At 41.9% G+C, this 20,534-nt stretch overlaps 1 protein-coding gene across 1 annotated transcript in view; it reads right to left on the bottom strand.

Moving 5' to 3' along the window:
* LOC144595817 (eIF5-mimic protein 2) overlaps positions 1-20,534 on the bottom strand; it is a 31,844-nt gene that overhangs the window by 9,762 nt on the left and 1,548 nt on the right. The window contains exons 2-7 of the mRNA XM_078403518.1: positions 11,578-11,651; positions 8,525-8,701; positions 5,547-5,641; positions 4,453-4,518; positions 2,286-2,421; positions 1,260-1,369 (exon numbers count right to left, since the gene is read on the bottom strand). Of these exons, the coding sequence (XP_078259644.1) occupies positions 1,260-1,369; positions 2,286-2,421; positions 4,453-4,518; positions 5,547-5,641; positions 8,525-8,701; positions 11,578-11,641 (648 nt within the window). The 5' untranslated portion in view covers positions 11,642-11,651. The remainder of the gene's footprint in view (positions 1-1,259; positions 1,370-2,285; positions 2,422-4,452; positions 4,519-5,546; positions 5,642-8,524; positions 8,702-11,577; positions 11,652-20,534) is intronic.

Here is a 20,534-nt window from a genome sequence, read left to right on the forward strand (position 1 = left end):
TAGACTGGTCCTTGATTATGCAGGTGGAGTGCAGTTGGAGGTTGGTTTGCGTGATTGTCTAGGCTACACCCACAACGCTCTGCAATTTATTGCGATCTTGGGTGGAACCATTCCCAAACTATGCTGTGATGCATCCCGATAAAATGCTTTCTACGGTGCTTCTGCAGAAGTTGGTGAGGGTAGTTGGGGACATAAGGAATAGGAGTAGAATCAGGCCATTCAGCCCATCGTCATTCAATAATGGCTGATCCATCTCTCCTAACGCCATTCCCCTGCCTTCTCCTCATAACCTGTCACATGTACTAATCAAGAATCTATCAATCTCTGCTGCAAAAATATCCACTGACTTAGCCTCTACAGCCTTTTGTGGCAAAGAATTCCACAGTCACCACCCTCTGACACTTAAAATCTCTCCTCCTTCCTAAAAGAATGTCCTTTAATTCTGAGGCTATGACCTCTAGTTCCAGATTCTCCCACTAATGGAAACATCCTCTCCACATGCCAAACTTCCTAAGCCTTCCAAGGAAGTAGAGGCGTTGGTGTGCTTTCTTGGCCATGGCTTATCTGTGGCTAGTCCAGGACAAATTGCTGGTGATATTTATTCCCAAGAACATGAAGGCTTCAACCATCTGTGCACTTCCTGAAGTCAATCACAATCACCTTTGTCATGCTGACATTGAGGGAGAGGTTGCTGTCTTAGCACCCAGTGGGGAAGTTCTCAATGTCCTTCCTGGCCTCCATCACGTCATTATTTGTTATCAGGCCCACTAAGGTGGTGTCGTCTGCGAACTTGTAAATTGAGCTGGATTGGTATTTTGCTGCACAGTCATGAGTATATTAGTAGAGAGCTGAGGGCACAGCTTTGAACAAATAGATTTGTTCCCGAAATACAGCCAAAATGGTACACGATAGTGCAACAATTTTAGGCCCACCCTACTCATCATTCCCCTGCAGTCTCGATTGGTCAAGTTTTGTTACATTTTAAAAACACTAAATTTCAATAAATGCACACCTCCCCCGCTGGGAGGACCAGAGCCCGTCCTGGTATGCCTTGTGCCTAACCTTCCTCCTGTGGTTCAATGTGGCGGCAGAGGGTCAAACAAGACGGCCCCGGGGGACTACCCAGCCGGCAACAGACCGTCAGTTGGGGGAGGGTTGCCAGGCCCGCAGGAGAGGCTTGCACCCAATGGGTCCAAGCCCGACTAGCGAGTTATAAATATTTGGGAACATGATTCATTCTTTTTTCCTTAAAGACTCACCAGCAATCTATTGTCCATGTTGACCTTACGAAGGCCTCCAGCAACTGCATTGATGTCTTTCTCAGATATCCAGGATTTGAATAGTTTAACAGCAAATGCTGCTGAAACACCTGGAACAAAAACAGTATGCAAGATTAAAACAGATTGATTTTCGCTATTTAGGCATGATACAGGGACACACAGTAGTTACTTGCACTAAAAATATGTACTGTTCATCAAAAGTATATTACTAACTGTAAATTTCTCCCCAACCCAAACCTTTCATTTAAAACTGACCTACCCCAGTTTACCAACACTTAATTTAGGCACAGCCCAAACATAAAAAGAGTGTTTGTGAAGATCAGAATAGATTTGTCAGCTGCTGCAAGTTTGCTAGCCCCTTTCTATCATAGAGGAAATGATTACAGCATTATCTAAATGGTTGAGTTACGTGCCCTTGTGATCTAAACATTGCCCTTGATCAGCCCGTTTTTATATAAATATATTACCAGGCAGGTATATTTCTGACGTGAACTGTTCTTATGTTCTCTGAAGCAGAACTGTTATAATCTGAAAAGACCTGTAATTCCAATAACCGCCAAAAGTGGCAATGTCACTCATGCCTGCATTAAATTTATTGAACTAAAATTAAATTACAAAAATGAATATTCTGTAGTCTGATTGAAAGTATTCCAATATTAACTGAAAGACAACCTTTCCAAAAATAATATGCAAGCTTTCAATCAGAGCACAATGAAAGTGAACTGTTACACTTGGCCATAAGGCCCCACCAAATACCTTTGTCAAACAGCTTCAATGTTAGAGATCTCTGCTCCTCAAAACCTGGAAGCTCAAATGGCTGTGACTGAGCTGCAACGCACTGGGATTTCTTTAAAGTTCAGCTCAAGATGCTCTTGAAAACTGAGGGACTTTGTACTAATACTATTCATCAACAATTCTGGGAGATATCTCAAAGTTTCGACACAAACAATTGATATTGCTTTAAACAGAAAATTTAATAACCAAGAACATAACATTAGAATTTACCTTCCTTAACCAAATTCTCATTAAAGAGACTGCTCAAAATAGTGGATGATAACGTTCCATTGCCTAGCAAAATCCCAGTCAGCATTGCTAGCTTTGTTCGTTCAGATTCTGAGAAACCTTTCAGGAATAGCAGCAGCTGAAATAAGCCACATGTGTTAATTAGTTTCATTTGCATTCATGGCAGGTGTACAATGCTGGTAACTGAAAATAAAAACCTGATTTGTACACAAGTTCCAACTGGTTCCGTTTTTAAAGGCTTCTTATTCTGCTAACAGTACAATCATACAATACAATTGCAAGTTAGAAACAGTTCCTTTTTAAAAAAAACTCATTCCCAATTCCACTGCTCAAAATGGTTACTCTGGTTTAAACCATCAGTGGTGAAGTAGCCAGTTTATGATTTTATAAACACACCCAATGTTGCTGGCAAGGTTTGCAAAGTTTCATAGTAAACAATTCAACTCAATCAAGATGTCTAGAGATAATAATCAGCTATGATTTGGATTGGCTTGCAATTTATGCAAAGCACAGGAGTCTATGATTTCATTTTGGAGATAGCGATCACATCATCTTAATTTTTTTTTAATTGCTTTGAATAGGGACAGATTTGGTTGTTGGGGGAAGGTACTTAATTGCGGCAAGGCAGATTGCGATGTCATTAGACAGGAGTTGAGAGTAGATTAAGAGCAGTTATTGGACAAAACCACAGTTGACATGGGAGTCATTTGAAGGCCAACTGATCAAAGTGCAGGATCGGCATTTTCCAGAAAGGACGAGGGATAAGGACAGCAAAGTAAAGGAACAGTGGACAACGAAGGAAATTGTAAACTTGGTCAGGTTGGATAAACATGGATTGTTTTCTCTGGAACAGAGGATGAAGGGAAACAATAGAAGTATATAAAATTGAGAGGCATCGGGTCAATAGACAGAACCTTTTCCCCAGGGTGGAAATGTCCTACACTGGGGAGCATTGCTATAATGCAAGAGGGAGAAGTTTAATGGATAGGAAGGGACGGTTTACACCAAAGATACTCAAAATGCTGGAGTAACTCAGCGGGATAGGCAGCATCTCTGGATAGGAATGGGTGATGTTTTGGGTCGAGACACTTCTGGAGATGTGTGGGGCAAGTTATTTTTACAGAGAGTGGTGGGGGCCTGGAACACATTGTTAGGAGTGCTGGAGACAGACAAGACTGGCATTTAAGAGGCTTATAGATAGGCACATGAACATACAGGGAATAGAGGGATATGGATCAGGCACGGGCAGATTCACAGTGAGAGGATTTGAGTATAGGAGCAAGGAGGTCCTACTGCAGTTGTACAGGGCCCTAGTGCGACCAGACCTGGAGTATTGTGTGCAGTTTTGGTCTCCTAATTTGAGGAAGGGCATTCTTGCTATTGAGGGAGTGCAGCGTAGATTCACCAAGTTAATTCCCAGGATGGCAGGACTGACATATGATGAAAGAATGGATCGACTGGGCTTATATTCACTGTAATTTAGAAGAGAGGGGATCTTAAGGAAACAAGTAAAAAATTTAAGGGATTGGACAGGCTAGATACAGGAAGCATGTTCCCCATATTGGGGGAGTTCAGAACCAGGGGTCACAGTTTAAGAACAAGGGGTAGGCCATTTAGGAATGAGATGAGTAAAAACATTTTCACCAATAGTGTTGTGAATCTGTGGAATTCTCTGCCACAGAAGGCCGTGGAGGCCAATTCACTGGATGTTTTCAAGAGTTAAATATAGCTCTTAGGGCTAATGGAATCAAAGGATATGAGGAGAAAGCAGGAATGGGGTACTGATTTTGGATGATCAGCCATGATCATATAGAATGGCAGTGCTGGCTCAAAGGGCTGAATGGCCTACTCCTGCACCTATTTTCTATGTTTCTATCAGATCAGATTAACTTGGCATCATGTTCAGCACAAACATTGTGGGTTGAAGGGCCCGTTCCTGCATTGTACTGTTCTTTGTTTAATAGATTAGGAAGCGGGGGAAGACAGAATAAACAGGTAGGAAAATGAAGTCAGTAAAATCAGCCATGTTCTTGAATGTTGGAACAGGCTTGTGGGGCAGTTACAATTCATTCTTGTTGTGAAACTGAATTATATTACCAATAACAATAAAGCTTTGAAGCAGGCAAGAGTTATTTCAATCAATTCAGACCTTCTTTATCTCATCTTCAAATCCTCTCTCCAGGTACTTGTAACGCCTGATCAGCTTATGGAACACCTGTCAAGCAAAGAAAACGTAAAAAATAAAGTTGAAATAACAGAAAATGTCAGAAACATTGTAAAAAATTGTTTGCCTAATGGGTGTAAAAACAAAGTTTGATTGCATGCAATGCAATAAAACTCAGGGGTGCTGCCATTGAAAGCTATTTCAAACTAGTCACTTAATCTTGCAGTGCAAATATTCAGTTCATCCCACAGCATTCGGTTTTAAAAACCATTGTTCCAATTAACAGAGCAGAGGTTGTTATAACCGAATCAAACATCCAAATCATTACTTTTCCACAACCCAAATTAACCAGCTCCAAGAAACCAGAATCCACTGACAAACAAAGCAACATGAGTTTTGGAAAAGTAATTAATTTTCATCCAGAAGATAAAGACTGAAGAGATTTACCCATTTGAAAGAAACAAGTTGAATATCGATAGTGCAAGTCAATTTATCATTTCAAGTCAAGTTACATAATCTTGCAAGGGAACCAAATAACCACGAAGAGCTGCCTGACCCACTGAGTTATTCCAGCATTGTGTCTATCTTATATTTAGTAAGAGTTTAGTAAGTTTAAGACACACTGGAAAAGGGGCAATGCGTGGAAAAAAGTAATTAAAAAGATTTATATTCATTATGTAACTAGAAAACTTGAACCCACATTCAACTGCAAAAATATGATGCAGTAGGCATTTTTTTTTAAAAAATAATATTAAAATCCACTTATTTAAAGGCAGTCTGATCAGAGTATTTCTGCATTTTTTCTTTTCTTTTTGTCATGTGTTTTAATCCCTTTTCAGCAAGTCATCACCCCTGAAGTGTTTAGACTAAAAAACAGACCAGAATCCATTAGTATGAATTTTCATTTGACAGTTTACGATGACGTCCGAGTAAATTAAAGATGAGAGTCTGCAGTGGGAAAATATGGGGAAGTTGTAAGGAAGCAATGTGATATGCCAAAAGGTTTTGAATACTTGTTTCAAACTGGAACTTAAGCAAACTTGACAAGTTTTCTCAAGTTTGTTAACACAAAACCATACCTGAGCATATGCACGTATGGTCTCCAGGTTTTCTTGAGCAGCGAACACACATACATCTGTACGGATCACGTTATCAGCAAGTGTACCACCTGGAGCTGAAACACAAATAAGATCCCAAGGCTAAAAATACATAAACTACAATTGGCTTCTCCAAATTTTAGACTCTTCCCAGGTGACAAATGGAAGGAATCTCTTCCCAGGTGACAGATGAAAGGAATCAGATGCGGCGTAAATAAGTAAAAGGACTTACTGGTTCTGGTAAGTTACTGATAACTTGAAACGTTCACATCCTCAATTCGCTGAGAGGTTGAGGTGATGAAGGTAGGGGTGGATATTGTCTACATGAATTTTAGCAAACCATTTAAGAAAGTTCCTCATGGCAAGCTGATCCAAACGATTAAGAATCAGTCACTTTGTCTTATTCACAACTTGCTAGCTTACTTGGCAGTGAAGAAAGCTAATGGCATGTTGGCCTTTATGACAAGAGGAGTTGAGTATAGGAGCAAAGAGGTCCTTCTGCAGTTGTACAGGGCCCTAGTGAGACTGCACCTGGAGTACTGTGAGCAGTTTTGGTCTCCAAATTTGAGGAAGGATATTCTTGCTATTGAGGGCGTGCAGCATATAGCTAGGTTAATTCCCGGAATGGCAGGACTGTCATATGTTGAAAGACTGGAGCGACTAGGCTTGTATATGCTGGAATTTCGAAGGATGAGAGGGGATCTTCTTGAAACATAAAAGATTAAGGGATTGGGCACGTTAGAGGCAGAAAACATGTTCCCAATGTTGGGGGAGTCCAGAACCAGGAGCCACAGTTTAACAGAAAGGGGTAGGCCATTTAGAACAGAGACGAGGATTTTTTTTTTCAGTCAGTTGTAAATCTGTGGAATTCCCTGCCTCAGAAGGCAGTGGAGGCCAATTCTCTGGATGCTTTCAAGAGAGAGCTAGATAGAGCTCTTAAAGATAGTGGAGTCAGGGGGTATGGGGAGAAGGCAAGAACAGGGTAGTGATTGTGAATGATCAGCCATGATCACGTTGAATGGCAGTGCTGGCTCGAAGGACCAAATGGCCTACTCCTGCACCTATCATCTATTACTTGTACAAGACAGATTGTTGGAATGGAAGTGTGCGAGCGCACCCGTAACACAAACACAGATTGCTAGAGTTGCAGATGACGAGAAAAACTGTAAAAGTATGCAGCTGGTTATAGATCAGCCACAGAAATGGCAGATAGAGTTTAATCCAAGCAGGTGAGGTGTTGTACTTTGGGAGGTTGAATGCAAGGAGAAGTATGCAATCAAAGGCAAGACCTCAAACAGCAATGAAGTAAAAGAGGAATCTTGAAATCCGTCCGTAGCTTCCTGAAACCGACATTACACAACAAAACAAGTAGATAAGAGTGGTAAAGGCAGCTAATGGTATGCTTGCCTTATTGGTGGAAGCTTCGAGTACAAGAGTCAAGAAATCATGTGAGGGAAGAACTGCAGATGCTGGTTTAAATCAAAGATGGGCACAAATACTGGAAATAATTCAGCGGGACAGGCAGCATCTCTGGAGAGAAGGGATGGGTGACGTTTCCAGTCAAGATCCTTCTTCAGACCCTTCGTCAGGAAGTCATGATGCATCTTTATAGGACTTGGTTAAGCAGTGTTTGGAGTGTTGCATGCAGATCTGGTGCGCCATTACAGGAAGAAAGTGGAGGCTTTGAAAAGAGTGCAGAGGTGGTTTACCAATATGATGCCTGGATTAGAGGGTTTTGAGCTACAAGAGGCTAGACAGACTCGGATTGTTTTCTCTGAAGGTTGAGGGGAGATATGATAGAAGTATATAAAATTTATGTGCGCCACACAAGGAAAACCCTTTTTCTAGAGTGGATATATCAAAGTCTAGGGGGGCATAGCTTTATAAGGGGGTGGGGGGAGATTTAAAGGAGATGTGTGGGCCACGTTTCTTTGGTGCCTGGAAAGTGGTGCCAATGGCAGTGGAAGCCGGTACAATATTGGCTTTCAGCAGATTTTAGACAGGCACATGGATATGATGGGAATGGAAGGATATGTATCATGTGCAGGCAGATGAGGTTAGTTTACCTTGACATCATGTTCAACACAGCTATTTTGGGCTGAGGTGCTGTACTGTTCTATAGAAACATAGAAAATAGGTACAGGAGAAGGCCATTCGGCCCTTTAAGCCGGCATCACCATTCAATAGGATCATGGTTGATCATCCAAAATCGGTACCCCGTTCCAGCTTTTTCCCATATCCCTTGATTCCGTTAGCCCCAAGAGCTATATCTAACTCTTGAAAACATCCAGTGAATTGGCCTCCACTGCCTTCTGTGGCTGAGAATTCCACAGATTCACAACTCTCTGGGTGAAAAAGTTTTTCCTCATTTCAGTCCTAAATGGCCTACCCCTTATTCTTAAGTTGGGACCCCCTGGTGCTGGACTCCAACATGGGGAACATTTTTCCTGCATCTAGCCTGTCTAATCTCTTAAGAATTTTATGTTTCTATAAGATCCCCTCTCATCCTTCTAAATTCCAGTGAATATAAGCCGGTCGATCCATTCCTTCACCATGTCAGTCCAGCCACCCCAGGAATTAATCAGGTGAACCCAGTTATGCTGCACTCCCTCAATAGCAAGAATGTCCTTCTTCAAATAAGGAGACCAAAACTGCACACAATACCCCCAGCATGATTTCCACAGGGCCCTGTACAACTACAGTAGGATCTCCTTGCTCCTATACTCAAATTCTCTCACTATGTTGTAGCAATCATTATTCCAAATAAATCCATTTATAAAATCCAGGAAATAATTAAGCATGGCAGAACTGGTACAGTTCTGATTAGTTTATGTTGGAACAGATTTCAGGATTAAATTCCTCCCAGCCACACAAAAGTCACTAAATTTTAGTCATCCTACAATGCTATAACAAATGTCAAGAGCAGATTAAAAAGTCACAATAATTAAGTGAAAACTTACCCAGCATCCCACCGGCAACCAGGATATCAAATAGAGTCTCAGCATAGCGACGATAGTCGAGTTTTGCTCCAGAAGCATCAAGAAACTTTGCTACAGCTTCCAAATCACTGCCATTTTCATTCAAACCTTGGATAATAGAATCTTGGAACTGAGTAGGCTCAAACTTCTCTTTTTCATCTGCATGTTAAGGAGCCCATTGTTAGCAATGGAAAATAATTAGAATACAACTGCCCTTCATTTCGAGTAAAATGCTACTAAATCTGCAGAATTATGTTGTTAAGACCTTAATTGTTTAGCAGTTTTACACCAAAGAACAAACAGCTACTCTGATATCAACTAGTATAACACAGTGAAATGTAGCCAACTGCTACAGTAGTGCAACAAATGCCATTTGAGCTCCTACTGTCATCATTAGATCAGTAAAGATATATTTCAAAGTAAATACTACGGGCACTCCCCAGGTAAGACATGGCTTACTGAAATTAACACTTTTCCCATAAACATTCAAACAATTTAAGATAGGAAAGTTATAGAAATGCAAGCAAATGTTCCTTAACAAGACAGTACATGTTACACTCGTTTAATTATGGTAGCATTATGTGAACATTATTGGATCTGTATGGACAGCGATACAAAATATAGTTATGTGTAGGAAAGAACTGCAGATGCTGGTTTAAATCGAAGATAGACACAAAATGCTGGAGTAACTCAGCGGGACAGGCAGCATCTCTGGAGAGAAGGAATGGGTGACGTTTTGGGTCGGGACCTTTTCTTCAGACTCGATAGTATATATATGTAAACATAGCACAAAAAGTAAGGAAATTTGTGTTTGGTAGATTATTTCTTTGTTGTAACAATGCTTCTTGGCAATAAATCTTATACCGTTGGAAAGCCTGTTTATTTCCCTTTTAAATGGTGCCACATTTGTAAGGAACATGCATTTGTGGGATGAGCAGCAGAGCTGAGTATATGGGTTGCGCCCATGAAAAATTTGCCAAATCTCTGCCAATGCCAAACAGCTTATTCTGCTGTTGCTATTGACTCTTGTTTTGAGCTTCTGGTACCTGATTGGCAGCATCTGTGAGCATGGGCCCTGCTACAGTGGTCAGTAGGTGTCTGCTCCAAGAATCGGCATGCCACGTTTGACTGATCTGGATAGGGCCCGTGCGATAGGGCAACTTCAAGCTGGTGTTCCGCAAAACCAAGTTGCGGCATTATTTGGAGTGAGCCCTAGTACCATCTCCAAAGTGAAGGCCAAATTCCATATAACGGGGGAATGTCAGAGACAGGCCGCGAAGTGGGCGTCCCAAGAAGACGACACCCGAAGAAGACCGTTTCCTCACCCTGTCAGCACTTAGGAACCGTAGGCTGTCTTCTACAGATTTGCAGTCAAGGTTTGCAGGACGATATGCCCTACGGCTCTCTGCCCAGACAATTCGGAACAGACTGCACGCAGCCGATCTCCGGTCTCATAGGGCTGCCAGGAGGCCTGCCATGACTGCCCTTCACCGTCAGGCCCGTTTGCGCTGGTGTCGGCAACACGTGCACTGGAACCTGAACATGTGGAGGAACGTTATGTTCAGCGATGAGTCCAGATTCTGCCTACGGCAGTTGGATCATAGGGTCAAAGTGTGGAGAAGACGCGGAGAACGCTATGCTGATTGCTGCACCGATAGAGTAACATCTTTTGGTGGAGGCAGTGTGATGGTGTGGGGCGGCATCTCCCTCACTGGAAAAACGAGGCTTGTCATCATTGGAGGCAATCTCAATGCAGAGAGATATCGAGATGAGATTCTGCAACCAGTGGCAATCCCATATCTCCACAGTCTGGGACCGAACTCTATCCTCCAAGATGACAATGCTCGCCCCCACAGAGCAGGGTTTCTCAGAGACTACCTCCAGAATTTGGGAGTGGAGAGGATGGAATAGCCTGCCAGCAGTCCTGACCTCAACCCCATTGAACACTTGTGGGATCAGCTTGGGCGTGCTGTTCGTGCCAGAGTGACCAACACAACCACGTTGGCTGACTTGCGACAAATGCTGGTTGAAGAATGGGATGCCATCCCACAACAGTGTGTGACCAGGCTGGTGACCAGCATGAGGAGGAGGTGCCAGGCTGTTGTGGCTGTGTATGGTTCTTCCACACGCTACTGAGGCTCCTGTTTATTAAATGAATAAATTGTTAAATTGGCAATATGTCTTGTTTCTTCAGACTTCAATCATCCAATCCACCAAACAACACCGAACAAGAGTCAATGGCAGAATAAGCTGTTTGGCATTGGCAGAGAAGATTTGGCAGATTTTTCATGGGCGCAACCCACATACTCAGCTCTGCTGCTCATCCCACAAATGCATGTTCCTTACAAATGTGGCACCATTTAAAAGGGAAATAAACAGGCTGTCCAACGGTATAAGATTTATTGCCAAGAAGCATTGTTACAACAAAGAAATAATCTACCAAACACAAATTTCCTTACTTTTTGTGTTATGTTTAGTTATGTCTAACGAATGGATACTATTCAAATAATATGCATCAAATTCTGATATAGTTTCTAGTTCCCAATTCTACTTTGCTTTTATGAAATCTGGATTTGAGGGTGAATCTTTGGGTGTGGGTGCATTAATATTAATAATTGTCTTTGAAGAACAGATTGACAGCCATATAGTGATTTTTATTATTTTTGTAGGATTCAGATAAACCAAATTTCTGCACATCCCAGTCCAATTTGTACTCGCTGACCTGCACCAACTTATGAAAAAATAAAATCAGCAATAGTTAAACTTAATTAACAGTTAAACTCGTGGAAATGGGCATTTCTCTACTCCCCTATCCTGATCATTCACCTACACACAAGGGAGAATTTATAATGGCTGATTAGCTTATCGACCAAAAGGTGTTTTTATGATGGAAGGAAACTAATGCAGAGGGATCCTACTCTCAGAGAGAACACAAGCAAAGAAACCAGGATTAAACAGAGGTTGCTGAAGCCAACAAGAAGCAATTTTATTGGTTGCACTACTGTGCTGTTTTACATTTATCTTCAGAAACGTACCTCTTTTCCTAGTTTTAAAACGCTGGCCAGTTAGCGTTGGCTTCTGCTGCTTTGGATTATTCATAAAAGACACCCTGTCAAGAGAGCAAAAAGTTTATATAATCCTCTTCTGTCTGAACCAGTTCAGAAAATTCATTGATTTATGATTTTCAACAAGCTAGAATATAGAACACAATAGCGAAATTTTAACATTTCAACCAGGGCTGATGGACCGTGTATAGGGCATAAGAAAACTTAACAGGGCCTGGGTTTGATGTACACAGAAGCCCTTGATGGAAGGTAGACACAAAATGCTGGTGTAACTCAGTGGGTCAGGCAGCATCTCTGGAGAGAAGGAATAGGTGACGTTTCAGGTCGAGACCCATCTTCAGTCTCAGATGCTGCCTGACCCGATGAGTTATTCCAGCATTTTGTGTCTATCTTCGATTTAAACCAGCATCTGCAGTTTTCTTTCCTAGTCCTCAGGTAACCCATCTGCCCTGTTATTCGCATTACCAAAGCACCCAATGTTAGATTGGAAGTATATGGCAGGAAAACATTCTATTGCTAGACCTGCAGTTCACGTAATTGTGTGCTACCCAGTCAAATCATACTGCTTAGTACAATTATGCACAACTAAAAGGGAGTTTGTAGTGGATAATCAAAGATTCACTTTTGAGTCACCACATACTAGTGCTACCTTGCAACCTTGAAATTCCAAGTCTCAGAAAAGTCTGATTTTGCCCCAAGATATACATTGCTTATATACTCACTTCATGGCACAATGACCTGGCGGTCCAAAAGTCCTACAGCATTACCAATTGCTGGGTTTCAAACAGCAAACCAGGTACAAACCAACAGTCACCTTATGCTAATTTATTACGAATTTCTCTTTGAAGGCACCAGAGTAGGGTGAAGTACAAAAAAAGCAACTGTAAACAAGTGATAGCAATTTTTAAAAAACGGTTCTGCTGATCTATACAAAACTAGTTGGCAGAGTTGATGTTTATGGATACGAAAGGGTGCAAACGATTTACCACCTTGAGGGTCATCACGACGGCCCAGAAGATCATCGGCTGCTCACTGCCCTCCCTGGAGCACCTGTTCAGCCTACGCTGCCTCAGTAGAGCAGGCAAAATAATAAAAGATCCATCCCACCCCGGCCACCGTCTGTTTGTTCATCTGCCCTCTGGTCGACGTTTCAGGTCGATCAAATCCCGAACAAACAGACTTAAGAACAGTTTTTACCCCAGGGCCATACGAGAACTGAACACTACCTTCTGCAATAGGCAACACTGTTGTACTTAATATAATTGTATTTATTTGTTTTGCATTTATTGCATATATGTTTGTACGCACCGTCAGGATTGGCTATTTTTTTAATTTCGTTGTACTCGTTGCAATGACAATAAATGATTATTATTATTATTATTATTATTATTGGAGATTACAGATAACAATAGCAAATATAGTAGAAGAGTTGGAATTATTCTCTAAAAAGAGCTAAAAATTGAATGAGATGTTTAAATTAAAAGCTTTGAGTAAATGGAGTCAAGTATACAACATGGGAACAGGCTCTTCAGCCTACCAAATCCTCACCAACCACCCATATTTACATTAATCTTTCCCAAACCCACTTTATTCATCCTACATTCCCATCAACTCCAATATTCTACCATTCATACAAATTGGGGATCAGTTACATTGGCCAATTAACCTATCAACCTGCACATCTTTACGATGAGAGCAAAAATCAGATCATATCGAAGGCCACTGTCAAAGAACATGCAAATTTTAAACAAGATTAGAACCTAGGAATGAACCTGGTCCGAGGAACTGCAATGCAGCAGGTCGACTATCTTTATCAGATCATCTTACTTGCATTAGGTGATTGAAAAGTGATGCAATACTGGAATCGATAACCAGTAGGCAATGGTGGTCAATTAAAACAGAAGGCAACCCTGTTAAGGATTTGAAATGTACCGACAAGGAAATAGAATCAATGCTACCCTTCAGGAAAAAACTGAATAATGAATCAAAAAAGTGATAAGAATTGAGATAATAGATTGCTCTTTAATAGTTAGCACAAGCCAAAACAGTAGAGGCAGTTTGGGCTTACACTTCACAGCAAATGTTTAAAACTTCATCAACTTAACAGCATCTGGGAGTATCTTCACTCCAGCGATTGTAGAATATACAAAAAAATAGTTCCCCACTTTATCTACCGAAACCAAAAGCACAATAAGCACCAATTTTGTTTTATACAATATAGGTCAAGAATAATTGCCCCAAGTCTGTTTTAATTGTTGCACTGAAACACAGCAAATCTTCACAAGTACCTCATCTTACACATAGAAAAGACAATCCAACTTCATTTCAGGCCCATCATGATATCATTATCTTTTTTGTGATTACTGGTGGCAGATGTAGCTCACCAGGTGAATACAAATTGAAGATCTGTTCCTGTATTCCATATGGACCCAACATGACAGCAACTTTAAAATATTTAGGTTTTATGTGCTGACAAAACCAACTCATAGCCTCTTCCCAACCAGCCTCATGTTGCCTACTTAAACTTAGTACTTAAACTGAAGATTTTTTTTTAAAATACAAGTTTCCTACAAAGTGGCAATTCATTCAAGAAAGTGGCAATTCAGGATATTTTGATTCCAAGGGAAAGTTGCAAGTGGCATTACCATTCACACTGCCTTCATCCTTCTGAGGGCAAAGGAAGGTTCTGTTGAAGCCTCAAAATGTTGGCATGCACTATTCAGATTGTAAACTAAGTAGCCAGAGAGTAGCTTTACAATAGAAAGGCAAGCCAATGAGATCTGGACAAAAGGGAGATTCTTGAAGGTTGTTGATTTGACTTTCACTCAATACAGGTAGAAATTATCCCATCAAATCCTGTGATATTCCAAATTAATGGTCTTATAGGCTTAGTTGGGACCTCAAAGAATGGGGACAATCTCCCACCTGCCCTGACAAGTGTTTCTCTGATCAACACTCTGAAGAGATCAGATTCGCTTTTCAACAATTAAAAAGCTTGGATTGCATATTTCGGCTGTCTTTCCATGCATTTATAGTAACTTTCAATATATTATACCAAAATACACTGATGAGCCAAAACTTTATGATCACCTGCCTAATATGCTGTTCGTCCTCCTTGTGCCGCCAAAACAGCGCCGACCCACCGAGGCATGGACTTGACAAGACTCCTGAAGGTATCCTGTGGGATCTGGCACCAAAACATTAGCAGCAGATCCTTCAAGTCCTGTAAGTTGTGAGGTGGAGCCACCGTGGATCGGACTTGTCAATGCAGCACAATAAGATTGAGATCTGGAGAATTTCGAGGCCAGGGCAACACCGTGAACACGTCATCATGTTCCTCAAACCATTCCCGAACAATGTGTGCAGTGTGGCAGGGCGCTTTATCCTGCTGTAAGAGGCCACTGCCATCAGGGAATACCATTGCCATGAAGGGGTGTATCTGGTCTGCAACGATGTTTAGGTAGGAGACACGTGTCAAATTGACGTCCACATAAATGGCCGGACCCAGGGTTTCCCAGCAGAACACCCCCTCCGGCTTGTCATCTTCCCACAGTGCATCCTGGTGCCATCATTTTCCCAGGTAAACAACGCACACGTACATGGCCATCCATGTTATCTAAAAGAAAACGGGACTCATCGGACTTGACGACCTTCTTCCACTGCTCCAAGGTCCAGTTACGAAGCTCGCGTACCCAACGTAGGCGCATTCGACGGTAGACAGGGGTCATCATGGGCAATCTGACCGGTATGCGGCTACTCAACCCCATACGCAGCAGGGTGCGATGCACTGTGTATTGTGACACATTCCTCCCATGACCACCATTAAAATTTTCTGTGACTTGTGCCACAGTAGACCTTCTGCCAGTTCGGACCAGACGGGATAGCCTTCGTTGCCCTCGCACGTCGATGAGCCTTGGGCGCCCAACACCCTGTTGCCAGTTTTTGGTTTGTCCCTCCTCAGACCACTGTTGGTAGGTACTCACCACTGCTGACCGGGAGCACCCCACAAGCCTTGCTGTTTCAGAGATGCTCTGACCCAGTTGTCTGGTCATCCCAATTTGCCCCTTGTCAAAGTCGCTCAGGTCTTTACTCCTGCCCATTTCTCCTGCATCCAACACATCAACTTCAAGAACTGACTGTTCACTTGCTGTCTAATATATCCCACCCCTTGACAGATGCCATTGTAACAAGATAATCAATGTTATTCACTCCACCTGTCAATGATCATAATGTTTTGGTTCATCAGTGTATATTGGATATACTGTATTGACAAGGTGAAAACCATGCCTGGATGTTTAAATTCCCCCTCCAATGTGATGCTTAAGCCCGTTTGGTTGATAGAACGCTCACTGGAAAAGACACCACGCTTAGCATCCCATCGATCCTTGCTTTTATTATATACTAGTTCCATTGTTGGTACTAAAATCATTTTTACCCTACATTGATAACCACAATACCAGCTAGTCACAAATAAATTGCAAGCAATTGGGGAAAAAAAACCCAGCCTGTGACACGTTCCAATAAATTAATTGTTGATAGAAGTCAGTATTGGTCCTCCCCTATTAACCATGTATCCCTCCCCGCACCAGAGATGACAATATTACCTATTTACATTGGCGCAGATTGCTGGGAGATGTTACAGATGCAATTAAATAGTCCCATCCGCACAACCAGCCTTATTTCTGACAGTCACACAAAATAGGCAGTCAAGCTCAGGACACTCCACGGATTTCCTTCAGTAATTCCGGTGGTTATATGACAGATTTTCATATATACTGCACTAAGAATTATTCTAATCAGAAGCTTCACATTTTAATTCTGCAAGGTTTTTGAAAATATCATATATGCATGCCCCCATGAAGTCATCCAACTCACAAAACTCACCCCTTTTGTCCTATTTGAACAAAAGCTGTCAGTGAGCAATCCTAGTAAAACTCAAACTGAGCATTCAGAATACGTAACCCAACAATGACCTTTCCAACGTCGACTTCTCCAACTTCAGATAGCTCCTCTGTCCCTCCCTTCCCCTCCTCCTTCCCAGATCTCCCTCTATCTTCCTGTCTCCACCTATATCCTTCCTTTGTCCCACCCCCGACATCAGTCTGAAGAAGGGTCTCGACCCGAAACGTCACCCATTCCTTCTCTCCCGAGATGCTGCCTGACCTGCTGAGTTACTCCAGCATTTTGTGAATAAATCGATTTGTACCAGCATCTGCAGTTATCTTCTTATATTATGACCTTTAATCATCCCACTAATAGTTGAAAGTCAATTGAGGTGTCAATTTATCCTGTCCAGTTTAGACCTACCCAATTGGCTGTAGTACACTGCAAGGCAACAAACTCAAGAACTCTGCAATGTGAATTTGCATTTGTTTCTATGAAGAGAACAACATGGTGGTATAGAATAGGCAGATGCCTGATGAGGACTTTAGTTACAAGTTTCAAAGTATAAGTTTTGTCTGTTAACCTTTTTCCATTTCATCTTCAAGTTAATTTTACACAATCCATTTTAAGCCTTAGCCCTGGCAGCAAATGCACAAATCTGACACTATAAAATTAAAGTTGCACCCCAAAAACGTGATCATATACATCCATACTTCCACTCCAGAGCAGCAATGAGAAATAAACTGCAATTGCAGGATGTAACTAATTAAGATCAGCTGGGCAATTATTCTTGAAGCCCTGTCACACCAACTTGCAATTGCAGAAAAAGAGCAATAATTTGGTAACTGTTCGAGCTAATGCTAATCTTAGCTCAAATATTGCCTTCACAGGGGGTGCCGTATCATAGATATAGTGATCACCAGCCCAGTGGTATGAACATCGACTTCTCCCACTTTAGAGTTCCTCTGTCCCTCTCTTCCCCTCCCCCTCCCCAGATCTCCCTCTATCTTCCTGTCTCCACCTATATCCTTCCTTTGTCCCGCCCCCCCCTGACATCAGTCTGATGAAGGGTCTCGACCCGAAACGTCACCCATTCGTTCTCTCCTGAGATGCTGCCTGACCTGCTGAGTTACTCCAGCATTTTGTGAATAAATACCATCGATTTGTACAAGCATCTGCAGTTATTGTCTTATACCAACTCTATTCTCTCGCACATTGGGCAAAGATTGGTTTCTCGGAGCATGATCATTAAGGAAAAATTTACAAGAGAACAAAGTACAAGCAATGAAAATAGGTAATGTGCATGTAAACTCCCCTTAATATGCATACATGTTCCTATCCACTTACCGTTTCTAATCACCCCTCTGAATCTACAGCCCTCCCACCCACTTGGTAACAATCAAACCCACCAACAAGAGTCTCTGCTGCAGTTTGGCAGGCTGACCATTATCATGCTCCAACTGTGACACCTCAGAGGAAAACTAGGCCACCATCTCCAAGACCATTACTGATTCATCACCTCTGACAATCTCCCCTCCAGTTTCCAACTTAATCATTCCCCATCCCTATACTGCACTTCTATCACCTTCCCAAAATCCCTGGCAGACCCATTGCTTCTGCCTGCCCCAAAGAACACATTTGTAAATACCTTGATTCCATCCTATCCCCCGTTGTCCAGTCCCTTGCAACCCAAATCCAAGATACCTCACACACCCTTCAATTCAAAAACCTTTAATTCCGAGACCCCCATTGCCCCATCTTTACCATGGACGTTCAGTCCTTTTATACCTCCAGTCCCCCACAGGAAGGACAAGACCCTCCAGTTCTTCCTTGAACAGAAACCCAATCACTTTCCCTCTGCTGACATTCTCCTCTGCCTGGCAGAACACCCTCAACAACTTTTCTTTTGACCCCTTTCACTTTCTTCAAGTTAAAGGTATACCCATGGGCACTTGCATGGGCTCCAGTGATGTGTCTTTTTATTGATAAACAACCCTTGTTCAAAATGGACATTGGCACCCCCCCTCCCTCACAACTCTTTTTTCACTACATCAATGACTTCAACGGGGTTGCCTCCTGTGTCTGTGCAGTACTTGTTGATTTAATTAACTTTACCACAAACCTTCACTCTGCATTCAAATTCACTTGGACCATCTGACACCTCTCCCCTTTTTTGACCTGCCTCCATCTCAAGGGACAGATTGTCGACAGACATCTACAATAAACCTATCATCTCCCAGTTATCTGGATTACTTCACCTCCCACCCTAGCTTTTGGAAAGGCACTATCCCTACTCTTAACCTCTCCACCTAGGCCACCTGTTCCCAAGATCAGGCTTTCCATTCTAGGACATGAGGCTTGCTCTTTCTCCAGTAAATGTGGTTTCTCTCCCGCTGTCATAGATGAATCCCTCACCCACATCTTCCATAGTTCTGCTCTGACTCCACAGTTCCCACCCAGATGAAACATGGATAGAGTTCCCCTCATCCTCATCTTTCAGCCCAGCAGCCTCCACATCCAACACCTCATTCACTGATATTCCACCCACCATCAACATGATCCCACCAGTAAAAACTTCCCATCTCCACCCCTTTCCACTGAGACTGCTCCCTCTGCAATACCTTGGTTTACTGATCTCTTCCCACCCAAACAACCCCCTCCCCAGGTACTTTCCCCAGCAACAATAGATGTAAAACCAGTCCCCATACCGCCTTCCTCACATCCAGGGACCCCAGGAGCCCTTCCAGGTGAGACAGTGCTTCACATGCTCCTCCTCTTACCAAGCATAGACTAGGCAACCTTTGAATACGTGCTCAATCCGCCATGGCACGCTAGATCTCCTGGTTGCTAACTATTTTAGCATTCCCATACTGACCTCTATGTTCTGGGCCGCCTCCATTGACAGAGTGAGGCCACATAAACTGGAGGAACAGCACTTCATATTCTGCATGGGTAGCTTACAACATAACAGTGTGAACATTGAATGCTCCAATTTTAGGTAACACCCCTCCCATCCCTTCCCCGTGGCCCAGCTTGAGTGACACTAATTTCTCTACTTCAATCCTCCGCCACCCTTATATTCCTTCCTCTGGCTTCCTCTGTTCCCTCGAGAACAAGCCGAGTGAATAAAAACAAAGAAATGGTATTTATGTTAAATCTATTTTTTCTGCACCAGTTTTCACCACGGAAGATAGTGCAAATAACCCAATGAAAGATGGAGTAAGTTTCCCAAAACACGGAGAAATGTGTAAAACCCCAATCACAAAGATAAAGTATCAGAGAAACTCACAGGAGAAAGACAAAGAAATCAGCTGGACCAGATAGCCTGCACCCAAGAATTTTTAAGGATTTAAAAATCTGCCTTATAATCTCAGATTTCAAGTTATACTCCATCTAACCACAACCCCTCCCAAAATATCCTTTTGCAGGCACTACACTCCTCCAACAGATAATTAATTCCTCAACTTTATAGCAGCAAACATGGATATACTACACATATCCAATGCATTATAATAGAAGGCAAATACTATACTATACTATAAATTACTATAGTCAAGAACCTTCACGACAGGACATTTGTACAGAAATATTCCAAATCTTGTCACGTTTTTTTGTTGCCCAAACTAAAAGAGGAACATATGGTTCCTCTTTTAGTTGGGGCAACAAAAAAACTTGACAAGATTTGGAATATTTCTGTGGAACATATGGTTCCTCTTTTAGTTGGGGCAACAAAAAAACTTGACAAGAAAACAAACAATAGAGGTTAATAAGGTTGTGCTCAAACTGTAAAATAATAAAAGGAACATTTAATTATTCGTGAAGCTCACCACCCCATGATAAAGGCACAAAATAAAATAACTTTAAAAAATAGGAAATGTCTCTTGTGTTTCTGCCAGTTAACTAGACCACCATAAAAAAGTTGTATTCCAAAGTGACAGGACATACTCAAGAGAAATGTAGACATTTTTATGACAATGTCAATCCTAATTATTTCTTTTTTTTCCCTTACTCAAACACCTTTCGATATTTGAAAACAATTAGAA

The sequence above is a fragment of the Rhinoraja longicauda genome, chromosome 8, assembly GCF_053455715.1.
Source record: "Rhinoraja longicauda isolate Sanriku21f chromosome 8, sRhiLon1.1, whole genome shotgun sequence".
Taxonomy (NCBI): Eukaryota; Metazoa; Chordata; class Chondrichthyes; order Rajiformes; family Arhynchobatidae; genus Rhinoraja; species Rhinoraja longicauda.